The sequence below is a fragment of the Copadichromis virginalis genome, linkage group LG19 (assembly GCF_057382275.1).
Source record: "Copadichromis virginalis isolate Kocher_CV1m ecotype Utaka linkage group LG19, C_Virginalis_male_GT1.1, whole genome shotgun sequence".
Taxonomy (NCBI): Eukaryota; Metazoa; Chordata; class Actinopteri; order Cichliformes; family Cichlidae; genus Copadichromis; species Copadichromis virginalis.
Window position 1 is genome coordinate 32,752,817 of NC_140636.1, and position 11,772 is coordinate 32,764,588.

The 11,772-nt window shown below is 38.5% G+C and overlaps 1 protein-coding gene across 9 annotated transcripts in view; it reads right to left on the reverse strand.

Annotated features, from left to right (window-relative positions):
• The window catches only part of ppm1aa (protein phosphatase, Mg2+/Mn2+ dependent, 1Aa), a 74,584-nt gene extending 62,812 nt beyond the window's left edge, over positions 1-11,772 (reverse strand). For 5 of the 9 annotated variants that reach the window (XR_014916659.1, XR_014916660.1, XM_085440915.1 and 2 more), the window contains exons 1-5: positions 11,364-11,772; positions 9,613-10,466; positions 9,395-9,512; positions 5,825-5,936; positions 5,648-5,705 (exon numbers count right to left, since the gene is read on the reverse strand). Coding sequence is in view for 7 of the 9 variants with exons in the window: in XM_085440915.1 (XP_085297041.1) it covers positions 5,648-5,705; positions 5,825-5,936; positions 9,395-9,512; positions 9,613-10,449 (1,125 nt within the window). In the remaining 2 variants the exon portion in view is untranslated. The remainder of the gene's footprint in view (positions 1-5,647; positions 5,706-5,824; positions 5,937-9,394; positions 9,513-9,612; positions 10,467-11,363) is intronic. The other 4 variants (XM_085440920.1, XM_085440919.1, XM_085440921.1 and 1 more) reach the window with 1 other exon arrangement.

Sequence of the window (11,772 nt, forward strand, 5' to 3'; positions counted from 1 at the left end):
AAAGAAGCGCACCTTCAACAGTAAGCTTCAGTTTTGCTACATAACAAATGTGTAAAATTACAGAAAAATGTATGCTAGCTCAGTGCCTAGACAGGAGATATTTCTACAGTAGGTAGTGAAAAGCAAATACTTTTCTGTCATTTAATTGTTTATCTATTACTTTGACAGAAAAGGCTTTAAAACTTATGAAAATACACTTGAGTTTAAAATCGATGCACTCCTTCACACTTTTCAAAAAAATCTCATTCAGTGGGTCAGATTAGAGACCATCTGGGCCCTATGTTTTGACACCCCTACTCTAGTGCCTAGCGTACTCTAGTGTGCCTGTGTTTTGATTGCCCAATTGTATGGTTCAAATGTTTTCACTAAAATTAGTTAGAGCAACGGTCCCCAACCTTTTTTGCGCCACGGACCGGTTTATGTCCGACAATATTTTCACGGACCGGCCTTTAAGGTGTCGCGGAAAAATATAACAAAATAAAACTGGTACCGGTACCGAAAAAAAAGAAGATTTATTCATAACACACGTGAAAAGACCCAGGAAAACTTAGTTAAAAGATAAAAACGATAACAAAGTAACGCTGAAAACCGATAAAAACCCTGAAAACCATACATTTCACACCTGAGCCTCAACTCTCGCGGCCCGGTACCAAACGACTCACGGACCGGTACCGGTCCGAGGCCCGGGGGTTGGGGACCGCCGAGTTAGAGTACAGGTAAAGTACTTGGTCACAATACCGATAAGAGTACCATTAAAATATTTATCCATTCACATTTCTGATATTGCAATATTTTAAGTAATCTACTACGAAAAACTAGAGTACTGCATTGCAGTTATGAAGCAGTCTGCCACTTCATAGATGAGTTTTTGTTGTTCCTAAACGCTCTCACTTTTTAATAATACGACTAATAGTTGATCGTGAATTATATAACTAGGAAGAAGTTTCACAAACTGACTTGTTGTAACGATGTCATCCTATTACAGTACTACATTTGAATATAATGACCTCTTCAGAACGATCCATTAGGTTTTGCAAGGTCAAAGGGACCTTGAACTTTGAAAAAATCTAAATGTTTTTCTTTCACTTCAAGAGAAATCTGACCAAGTTCCTACAGGGGGGAAAAATATGTACAATACACACACTTTTGTTTATAACATGTAGAGATTTGATTTTTCTTTAAACTTTTATTTTTAAATGTTTAAACTTAAGGGTTAATTATTAGATTTTACACATTTCTTTATTGATATGATGCACTAAGAATATATTGTGACTACTGTATTAAATAAGTCTGTTATGCCGTTATATTTTTGTCAATATTACTAATGGCGGCTTTCTGATATGGTTTTATCTTAGCAAAACCACACAAAATTGGGTAATTATGTGAGCCATACAGAAATTTTTCTGAAAATGAGAAAAATGCCTCGAGGATGCCAAAAGCAGTACAAGATGTCTCAAATTAGATTTCCCCTGCTATTTAAAATGCCATTATTATTATTATTACAGTTAGTGTTTACAAAAATTACCCACATGATCTAGCTCTGACATATAGCTCGTCTGCCATCATCCTCCCTGCTGTGCACCACAATATAGTAATAATAAAAAATAAATGAATAAATAAAACAAGTGCAGATTTGGATTCAAAGAAACTAACAGCAGTAGTTAAATGCGATAATTTCGTATCCGGATACAGTCATTAGCATTACAATAGAACATAGCTACCAGCTGACAGCTAAAAGTCCACATCAGCCTCCGATGACAATTTTGTAAAAAAAAAAAAAAAAAAAAAAAAAAAAAAAAAAAAAAAAGAACATACTTCATCCACCTCCTTTGTGCCTTCCATGTTTTGCAAAGTACACTGCAAAACATACAAGAAAAAAGTTTCCACTAAAAGTTGGAAACACCAGACTTGTTTCATAACTTGAAGCACTGTTGAATACAACCAGGCTATGAAGGTACTTGAGGAAGAGATGCTAACAGCTCATAATTTGTGACCGAAAAGTAAACAAATGACTCAACCGTGCATCACTGGAGCACCCTCTAATTTGCACTCTATATGACGGGAAGAGCAAAATGATGGATGGAATTCACTGATTAGGGTTTCTCAATGAAAAAGCAGGGCTTTAAGAAGCTGACTAAAAAGCTCAACCAATTCAACTCAAGTCAATTATATGGCAATATTATTCAGCCTCCTAAAGGGTTTCAAGGTTAAGTTACTTTAGTTATTGTGCAAGTGTTAAGCAGTTTTGTTATTGCTTTTACTAACGATATCCATGGCAACTCATCTGCTAGTCATTTAAAACAAGAGAAAAATATTTGACTCATCAACTAGTCCACTTTAAATGGACAAAGGTAAACATTGCCCAAACAATTATTTCTCATGTATGTTAGGAACTACATGAAACTTTAATTCATAGTCCTATAAAACCACATTTCAAATGTGTCTTACATGTGTTGCACTTTGGAAACATCGACAGATAACATTTTTGAACTCGCAATTTCCAGTGTACACTAATAAAATAATAAAAATACACTATCTGAATTTGATGTGTATTTATGTAGTCATGCAAATCCTTGATGTTGCATAAAATTTTCATAAAAACCACCACATAGGGTGCGTCCTATGAGATATTTTTTATATATCTCCATTGTTGCACCATGATCCTGGATCCTGCTGCAACAATAAAAACACTCTTCTGTATTTTTTTTCCCTATATTGTCAAGGATATTATTACAAACTTCCTTACCATCCTTACTCTCTAACATGACTACTAGCAGGTTCAATTAAAAGGCCCTAATGGAACACTCAACTCCTCAAACTTTGTTATATTTTATTTTGCTATAGTTTATAATATTAGAATGTTCAATTGCAGATCTTAGTCTTCATAAAGGTTGACATCAAACAGTGACAATTTTCAGTCAAATCATAGTTAGCCTGTATATGAAAACTTAAGAGACGGGATTTTTTTTTTTTTGAGAGCTTCAAACTGATGGCTGTTGAACAAAAAAATAAATGTTTTAAAAAAAACACTGAATATTAGCAGTTTGGATCACGACCACAAGGATGACTTAAACAAAGAACATAAGCTACATGAGCTATAATAAAAAATCTCTCTAGATAAGAAATTTATCTTAAAAAAAAAAAAAAAAAGTCAGTGTGAATATCAGAAACAAATTCAATACATGAAAGCATAAAAATAAAAAAATAAATCAGGAGGCTGTTTGCATGCAGTTAACTGATTGTCATCTTCAAGAAACTAGTTTGAGATTATTTGAGCTTTTTCACATGATACGTTATCTTGCTGGCTACACTACCGTCATTAAAGCGGTGGACATCAGTAAAAATGCTAAACTGGCTGTGGTGTTTAAACAATGCTCGGGTTCATCTTAAGGCACCCAAAAGGTGCCAAATAAATATCCCCAAACCATTATGTCAACAGCAGCAGCCTGAATCGTTGATACAAAGCAGGAGAGATCCCTGCTTTCGTGTTTTTTTTAAATTGCTGAATTCTCACCTACCATCTGATTATTGCAACATTGTTGCAGGAGAATCATCAGACCAGACAACGTTTTTGTCCAGTTTTGGTGAGCCTGTGTGAGTTAAAGCTTCAGTTACCCATTCTTAACTGACTTGAGTGGCACATGGTGTGGTCTTTAGGTCTTCAACAGCAGTATGCGGTCATACTGCTGTTGAAAACCTGCGCCATGGTTTGAGGTGCCACCTTTGTCCTAAGTGGGGGTTTTTTTGAGTTGCTGTTACCTTCTTATCAGTTCATTCTCCTCTGATTTCTGGCATCGACAATGCATTTTCACCGAGAGAAACTGGTGCGCATATTTTCTCTCTGACCATTCTCTGTAAACTTTGAAGATGATTGTGTGGGAAGATGACAGTAGATCTGCAATTTCATAAATGCTCAGTTGCAGCCATGCGACTGATTAGACATTTACATTAACAGGTGTACCTAATAAAGTGGCTGACAGTGCATATTTTCCTTTAAGACATAATAAATTACCTTCCACGTAAGCCTATATGACTTTATTATATTTAGAAGTGTGAAATAATGTGTTATAGTTACTGCTGAAGTTTAGTATCACTGTATTTTTTCCCATCAGATTTGGCAGTGTCACAGTATGAACCTGGCACAGGTTTCCAAAGAGTCACTTAGTCCATAGGTTCATCATGTCTCTATTTTCTCACTGTTCTGTAGTGACAGAGGTTTATTCAGGTGCTAGCAGACCATTTTGCTACCAGCCAGCTAACCCTACCCAGCATGCCATTTGGCAGTGTAATTATGTAAATGTATAATCATTGTGTTATAAAATGATGGGGCAGTTAACCTGGTCCACTCTCAATCCATTCTATGCAGCACTCTTTATGACCAATCATATTAAATTTTGCAGTGCTACAGTAGTTTAGCTGCATCTCAACAATTGATCAGTATAGGCATACATGAAAAAAGACAAGATATTAAAATGGGTATAATTACAATTTTACAATCTATCAAACAAATCTAACAACACACAGCAACATTAGAGTTGCTTAACACAAGGAGTGACGGTCTTTGGAAGGCCAGGACAGACCTCAGATTTTATCTTCATCAACTTTGTCCCCCTTGGAACATTACTGGCGGTATCCCTTGTTTCTCTTCTCTGAAATGACTGGTTTCTGTCATATTTCAGGCCTATTTCTAAAATGACGTGGAACCTGTTCTAATGATTGTTAAACCACATCTTTATCGATAAATATTGAGGTGCGAAAACTCGTAATTGAGGGTACCCGGGGGGTGGGGGGTAATTTTGTAAATAATCTAAGTTAACTTCACATCTTCCTCCCTGAGTTTTGAATACATCTGTATACAACTGCAATGATAACAAGTTGTGAAGATCTTAGCACCAATAGCACCAAAGGTGATCTATTCCCTTAAAAAAAAGCTTGAACGAACAAAGTGTAGAATGTCACTTTAAGTTGACTGTAACAGTTTCTAAGAAGCCTAGTGCCCTCTGAACACAGAAATCTTTGTGTAAACTGGTTGGAAAAACAAATCTCAATTTAATCAATTAGCAAAAGTGAGTCAAAAGGTTTGAGGGTTGGTTTTTTTTGAAGAAATTACCAGTGAAAGTAAATTAAGTAATTAACAAACCTTCCTTACACAAACATGAAATACAGGAACCAGAGGACAAGTTTTACTGTCAAGGACAAGATGATGTGCACTAATACGTGTAGCTGACTCAATGAGCCTATTTGATAAAAGGCACAATATCTGAGTGGACAGGGGCAAAAGCTCTGAGTCCTGTTTGTATGAAAAGGACTTATGAGGAATGTTCATTTTGAATCAGTTTGAAGAGGACCATTTTTATGCCACACTTATTAGTGACTTCTTTTTTAGTTCAGTTGCATTAATTGGTGAAATTAGCTCATGGTTTTAGTTAAGATAAACATTGATGACAATTGTCTGAACTGCTTGAGTCAATCCATATTTTTTTCTCCCCTGACTGCATTTTGAAAAAGATCTCTTGGCAATATCATTGTTTTACCTTTCTGAATATTTATAGCATGCATGGGATTAGTACAAGTGTGCTTAAAGAAAACAAAAGCATGCATACTTCAAAGAAAGCACATCTGCAGGAAGTTAAAGCAAAATACTTACTGTGTCATCACTTCGATACGGGATAAGTTTGTTGTACACTGCTTCAATAACACTTCGTCTGAGGGGGAAGGCAAAAAAAAATCAATGCTAGTTTTCATTCAAAATGAAAAAATATATACATATGACACCCAGTGTCACAATAGCATAGTTTCCATTCTAACCACAAATATCACTTACTTGCTCGCCAGCTCCCCACCAGGAGGAAGGTTAGGGATGCTCTCAGATGCTAACGTCCGCATCACATGGACCAAATCCGGGACACCTTCATCCCCATGCTTTTTGATTATCTCTGTTGGAAAACACAATTTGATTAGATTACAGCTCTGTTTAAACAACACCAGAATACTTCTAAAAATACACAATTGATATGAGCAATTAAAATATTATATATCCATGTGTACAAGGAGGATAACAAACTAACAAGATTAATATTGTCCAATTTAGACCAAATCACAGCTGTTTAAGTGTGAATATATGTAAAATAAAAGCTTTGTCATAGTAATACTTCTTCCCTGATGTAACACAGAGGCCACAAAACGGTCATCCCAACTAAATAAAATATTGCTAACTTTGATGCTTATTTTTAATAGTAAGCGTAGAAAAAAATTTAATAAGCCTACTTTCATCTATTACATTCAGCCTAAGCTTTGCACAAAATATAAATATAATATAATATAAATTATGTTTGTCTCTGCCTTCTGCTGTTAATGACATTACTAGGGTATCAACCACAAAAGACAATCATCTTTTATTATTACTGGCCCTGGACTTTATGAGCATCTTATAGGAATTCACAGTCAATTTTGTTTAAGGAGCAAATGTAACAGCTATGTAAGTAACTCTTCAGAAATACAAAGTTACGTCATGTTAAGATATACAGTGGGGCAAAAAAGTATTTAGTCAGCCACCGATTGTGCAAGTTCCCCCACCTAAAATGATGACAGAGGTCAGTAATTTGCACCAGAGGTACACTTCAACTGTGAGAGACAGAATGTGAAAAAAAAAAAAATCCATGAATCCACATGGTAGGATTTGTAAAGAATTTATTCGTAAATCAGGGTGGAAAATAAGTATTTGGTCAATAACAAAAATACAACTCAATACTTTGTAACATAACCTTTGTTGGCAATAACAGAGGTCAAATGTTTACTATAGGTCTTTACCAGGTTTGCACACACAGTAGCTGGTATTTTGGCCCATTCCTCCATGCAGATCTTCTCGAGAGCAGTGATGTTTTGGGGCTGTCGCCGAGCAACACGGACTTTCAACTCCCGCCACAGATTTTCTATGGGGTTGAGGTCTGGAGACTGGCTAGGCCACTCCAGGACTTTCAAATGCTTCTTACGGAGCCACTCCTTTGTTGCCCGGGCGGTGTGTTTTGGATCATTGTCATGTTGGAAGACCCAGCCTCGTTTCAGCTTCAAAGTTCTCACTGATGGAAGGAGGTTTTGGCTCAAAATCTCACGATACATGGCCCCATTCATTCTGTCCTTAACACGGATCAGTCGTCCTGTCCCTTAGCAGAAAAACAGCCCCATAGCATGATGTTTCCACCCCCATGCTTCACAGTAGGTATGGTGTTCTTGGGATGCAACTCAGTATTCTTCTTCCTCCACCTTCAAACAGGTGCCATTCATACAGGTAACGAGTGGGGGACAGAAAAGCTTCTTACAGAAGACGTTACAGGTCTGTGAGAGCCAGAGATTTTCCTTGTTTGAGGTGACCAAATACTTATTTTCCACCCTAATTTACGAATAAATTCTTTACAAATCCTACCATGTGAATTCATGGATTTTTTTTCACATTCTTTTTTGCCCCACTGTATTAATTAGAAATATAACAACTGGCAACCAGACAAGTTCATTCTACCATCTAAAACTGAAAGGCTATCATTAAAATTTGGTAACATGGGCAGTAACGATATTTACTTTGGAGTTTGTTTTGCTTTAAGCGCATCTAAAATTTCTCTACATGCAGCTGCTAAGCCACAAGACAACACAGAAAAGCAGGGGAGGCAACAAAGACAGATAAAACAGGAGGTGAAACAAAAAAGATAAAGACATCTATCCTTTTTTGTTCCTCTTTAGCTGAGTGGTTAGTCAGGTTGAGAAGAACTAAGCCCTGTGTAAATAATGTATAAAGCTGTTGTAACTATGCTAGCGAGTACAAAACTTTACCGGGATTTCTTATATGACCCAAAGCAGCTTCTTTTCACAGAACCTTTAGGCAGTAGCCCGGAAAGTGAAGAAGAAATAAGTACAAGGCATTTTCCTAAAATCCAGGTTTTATTATTATTATTATTATTATTATTATTATTATTATTATTATTATTATAATACCGTTCCTGCGCGATGAATGGGACGCAACAACAGGTATAACCTCAACCAGCAATTGCTACTTTTCTTTTTTTTTTTAATTCTACAAAATAGTAATGAAGCATTAACTGATGCTCAAACAGAACAACATAAGCCCAGGCAGGAATCATGCCAACAGGTGCTACACCAATGGTGATGGTGTAGCTGGCAGCACTTGCCTGTTTTTTACCTTTACTTGCCACTGGGATACTACATTGGTGGACTGGGACCAAATTTGAATCTCGACTGCAATTTCACCGACAGTGACAACAAAATAACTGGATAAACTGACTATTCTTTTGCATTTGTTTTCACTGCAAAACTCATCTTTTTTTATTGTCTTTGTTATAAATCAGACGCTCCTATTTAATTTGTGGCTGTGCATTTTTAACCCCTGTCTAAAAGCTCAAGGTTATTACTGAGTTTATAGTCAAGGCAACACAATGAGAGCCCTCAGTCAACAATCTATTTCAAAGTTAGTAAAAGTCCCAAGGTTTCCATAGTTGATCCTATGGCTGGATTACCGTTTCCTGCAGGTGCTTTGCACTACAGGTATTTTAGAATTCCTCCCCTGGTATGTTTTAAGTATCAGGCAACAGTCTCCCTGTTGCCAACCAAGGCCACTGCCACCTTTGACTCTGTTCGACCCCATCTGCACACACAAACACCCCGTAGTGGATGCAAAAAGACAGGGACTGATAGTTGCCCTTTTGATATCATCTTTATGGACACCATAAATCACTTACTAAACTATTATCAGATGAACCTCCACCACTTCCAACTTTTCAAAAATGCATTTGTTTCTCCATAGTGTAGTGGTTAAAGCATTTGCTTAACATGCAAAATATCTTCAGTTGAAAACCAGGCTGTTAATTTAAATCTTGCCTGGGAAAAACTTACTTTACCTGTCAGCAACACCCTTCATGAAGTTTCACACCCTGTTTTACACTTAAAAGTTTTTTGGGGGGGTTTTGGTTTTGTTTTTTTAATCTAAAGGTTGAATACTTCCAGAACATTAGGGGGTAAAAAGGAAATGATGATCACTGGCAGCATTTGAGAGACTTGACATCACTAGTAAGATATTGTTTTATTGATACATGTGCAGGATGCGCAAATAAACTTAAGATGTCAATGGCAGTCTCACTGTAATCAATGAATTTGAAGTCCTTCATTTGGTGTTTCAATGCTTCATTATACAGTATGATTCAAATATCTACCTTAAATATATCAGATATTTAAGACCCAATCTACAGACATTACAAACAAAACACTTCCCGTTTTTGCTCTTTGATTTTGCATTTTTCATTGCCTCTAAATATAAGTAAGATATATGAGCATTTGTAAACTTGATGTTTTACTCTATAATAATGTCAACCAAAAGTGCTTTTACTACCTTCTACTCTGGCCTCCAGATATTTGTCCAGCTCAGCTTCTCGTTTCACTGCTTCTGAAGATACCTTTGGGGCCCCAGGAAAGCAGACTAGCACAACACTCATATTGTCCCGGCTTCCCTGCAAAGAAATCAAAGATAACAAACAAGAATTTATGTAAATCAACCATTGTACCAAACAGTTCAACAAAGTGTCAGAAGAGGGTTTGTTGATGGTATACCTTGTACAAGCAGGTGTCAACAATTTCATTGCTGACTTTTTCAAGATCATCCGTAACCTCTAGCCTTGACCTCACAAAGTCACACAGTTCTTCATTGGCCATGACATCCCAGATGCCATCACAAGCTAATATAATGAATTCATCTTCCCCCTCGCTTCTCTCTATTGCATAAACTTCAGGCTCCGGAGAAACAAGCTGCTCTGTCGGGCCTTTTCCATGCACGCATTTGTAGTCGAAGTCTCCCAGAGCACGGGACACTGCTAGGGACCCATTAACTCGCTGGATCATGACTGAGCCACCGGCGTTCTGGATCCTTTCCTTTTCCAGTGGGTTGCTAGGTTTGTGATCCTGTGTGAAGAAGTGCACAGTGCCACCCCGGCTGAGGAGCCCACGCGAGTCGCCGCAGTTGATGAAGTAGATATGGCTTGGAGAAATCATTACCCCCACTGCAGTGGAGCCACTTCTGTCCACACCGTGCTTCTTCTCGGAGATGGTTCGCATGTGTTCGTCAATCTGCAAGAACCCAGTGCGGATACCATTCTTCACGCTGTCCACACAGGGGTCATCCTGAAGAGCACTCTGGAAGTCTGAGTTGCTGGTGATGTGCTCCAGCAGGTGCTCACAGCAGTACTTGGCCACCTGAGAGCCAGCATGCCCATCATAAACAGCGAAGAATGACCACAGGTCGAGACCATGAGACAGACCAATTACCGCTGTGTGTGCATCCTCCATCTCAACCCTCCAACCCTGCATGCTGCTCAGCCCATACCTCAGGTTGTTACCTTCACCATGGGAATTATACTTTTCCATCTTTGGTTTGTCCAGAAATGCACCCATTGTGTCCCTTTAAAAGCCTGTAACACAAAAGAAATGACAAATTCGTTGATTAAGAAAGTGCAGTCCAATCAAAGCCCCAATTTGGAAACTAAAACAATACATGTTGTCTAATTATGACAATGTGAAAACATAAAACGAGTACAAATCTGACAAATTTTCTGAAAAATAGTTTTCTAAGAAATAACCAGAAAGAGGCACCAATTCTATCAATAAACTAACAGCACGTCTTAGATCCATTTGTGGCAAAAGATTAACATCTTGGAGTTGAGTTCAGCCCCTACTAGTCTAAAAATAGTAGACTTGTGTGCACATTTTGGCCACACATTAGGAACACTGCTGGTGTGGATCAGACTGAAACGCCCTCAGGCCAGTGGCTGTCTAGAGTTTACCAATAAATGTAACGAAACGTTTTAAGTTATTTACTTTCATTTTGATAGTCCACTAAACCACTGTGACCTCCGCAATGCAGACCACTTCACCATACTAGCTACCTGGGGTAGTAAAGAGTTGCAGCTACACGCCTGTAGCGCTAGCCCCAGCTAGCAGACTCGATAACCATCACAAGACATAAAATCGGTCAAAACCAACTCTAACGCTGTAATGAACTACTTTACACCATAGTCACGTTTATTAAGGCTCAATAATGCTGCTGGGTTTAGTGAGAAACTTTGCTCTGCAGCCAGTACCGACTACAACTGAAATAAACAAACAGCCTAGCCTACTTACGGGCCTTGACCCTTGTCCCTCACAGCTAACTGACAGGCCTCCCTCCCTGCCGTGGTGCGCTAATATAATATTGAGGCAGGCAAAGCCCTTGGCCTTGCTAATTGCTACATGCTAACACAGCTAAGAACTACGGCTGCCCAATGTTCCTCAACAGCTGCTGGCTACAAAGTAAACATTTAATGACTTACCAAATACCAAAATACTAGTCGACACCAGCGGAAGATACAACAGGGACGATGACCGACTGGCCGCAGTTCGCACCAGAGAGGGTACACCGACGAAACTAGGGGGTATACGGCGGTTTAGCTAAGGTAGCTAGCCAGTTAGCAGCGAGCAATCGTCACTCAAGATTCGGTGCATATAAATTGTGTAGGTGCGGAGATCCCTCTTTGCGTACGTCCGTGATGCATTACATTATCTCAGCTGGCGAGAATATTCAAACGGATTTTCTCGTGGCTTTTTGGGGGGTGGCCGGTGGTTTATGCGGCCAAGCCAGGGGAAGGGAAGCTGAAACGTCTGCCCCAGCCTCTCCACTTGACAGCCTGACAACTTGCTAGCTAACGTTAGCCTGAGCGGCACGGAGCGACGGAGACAGGA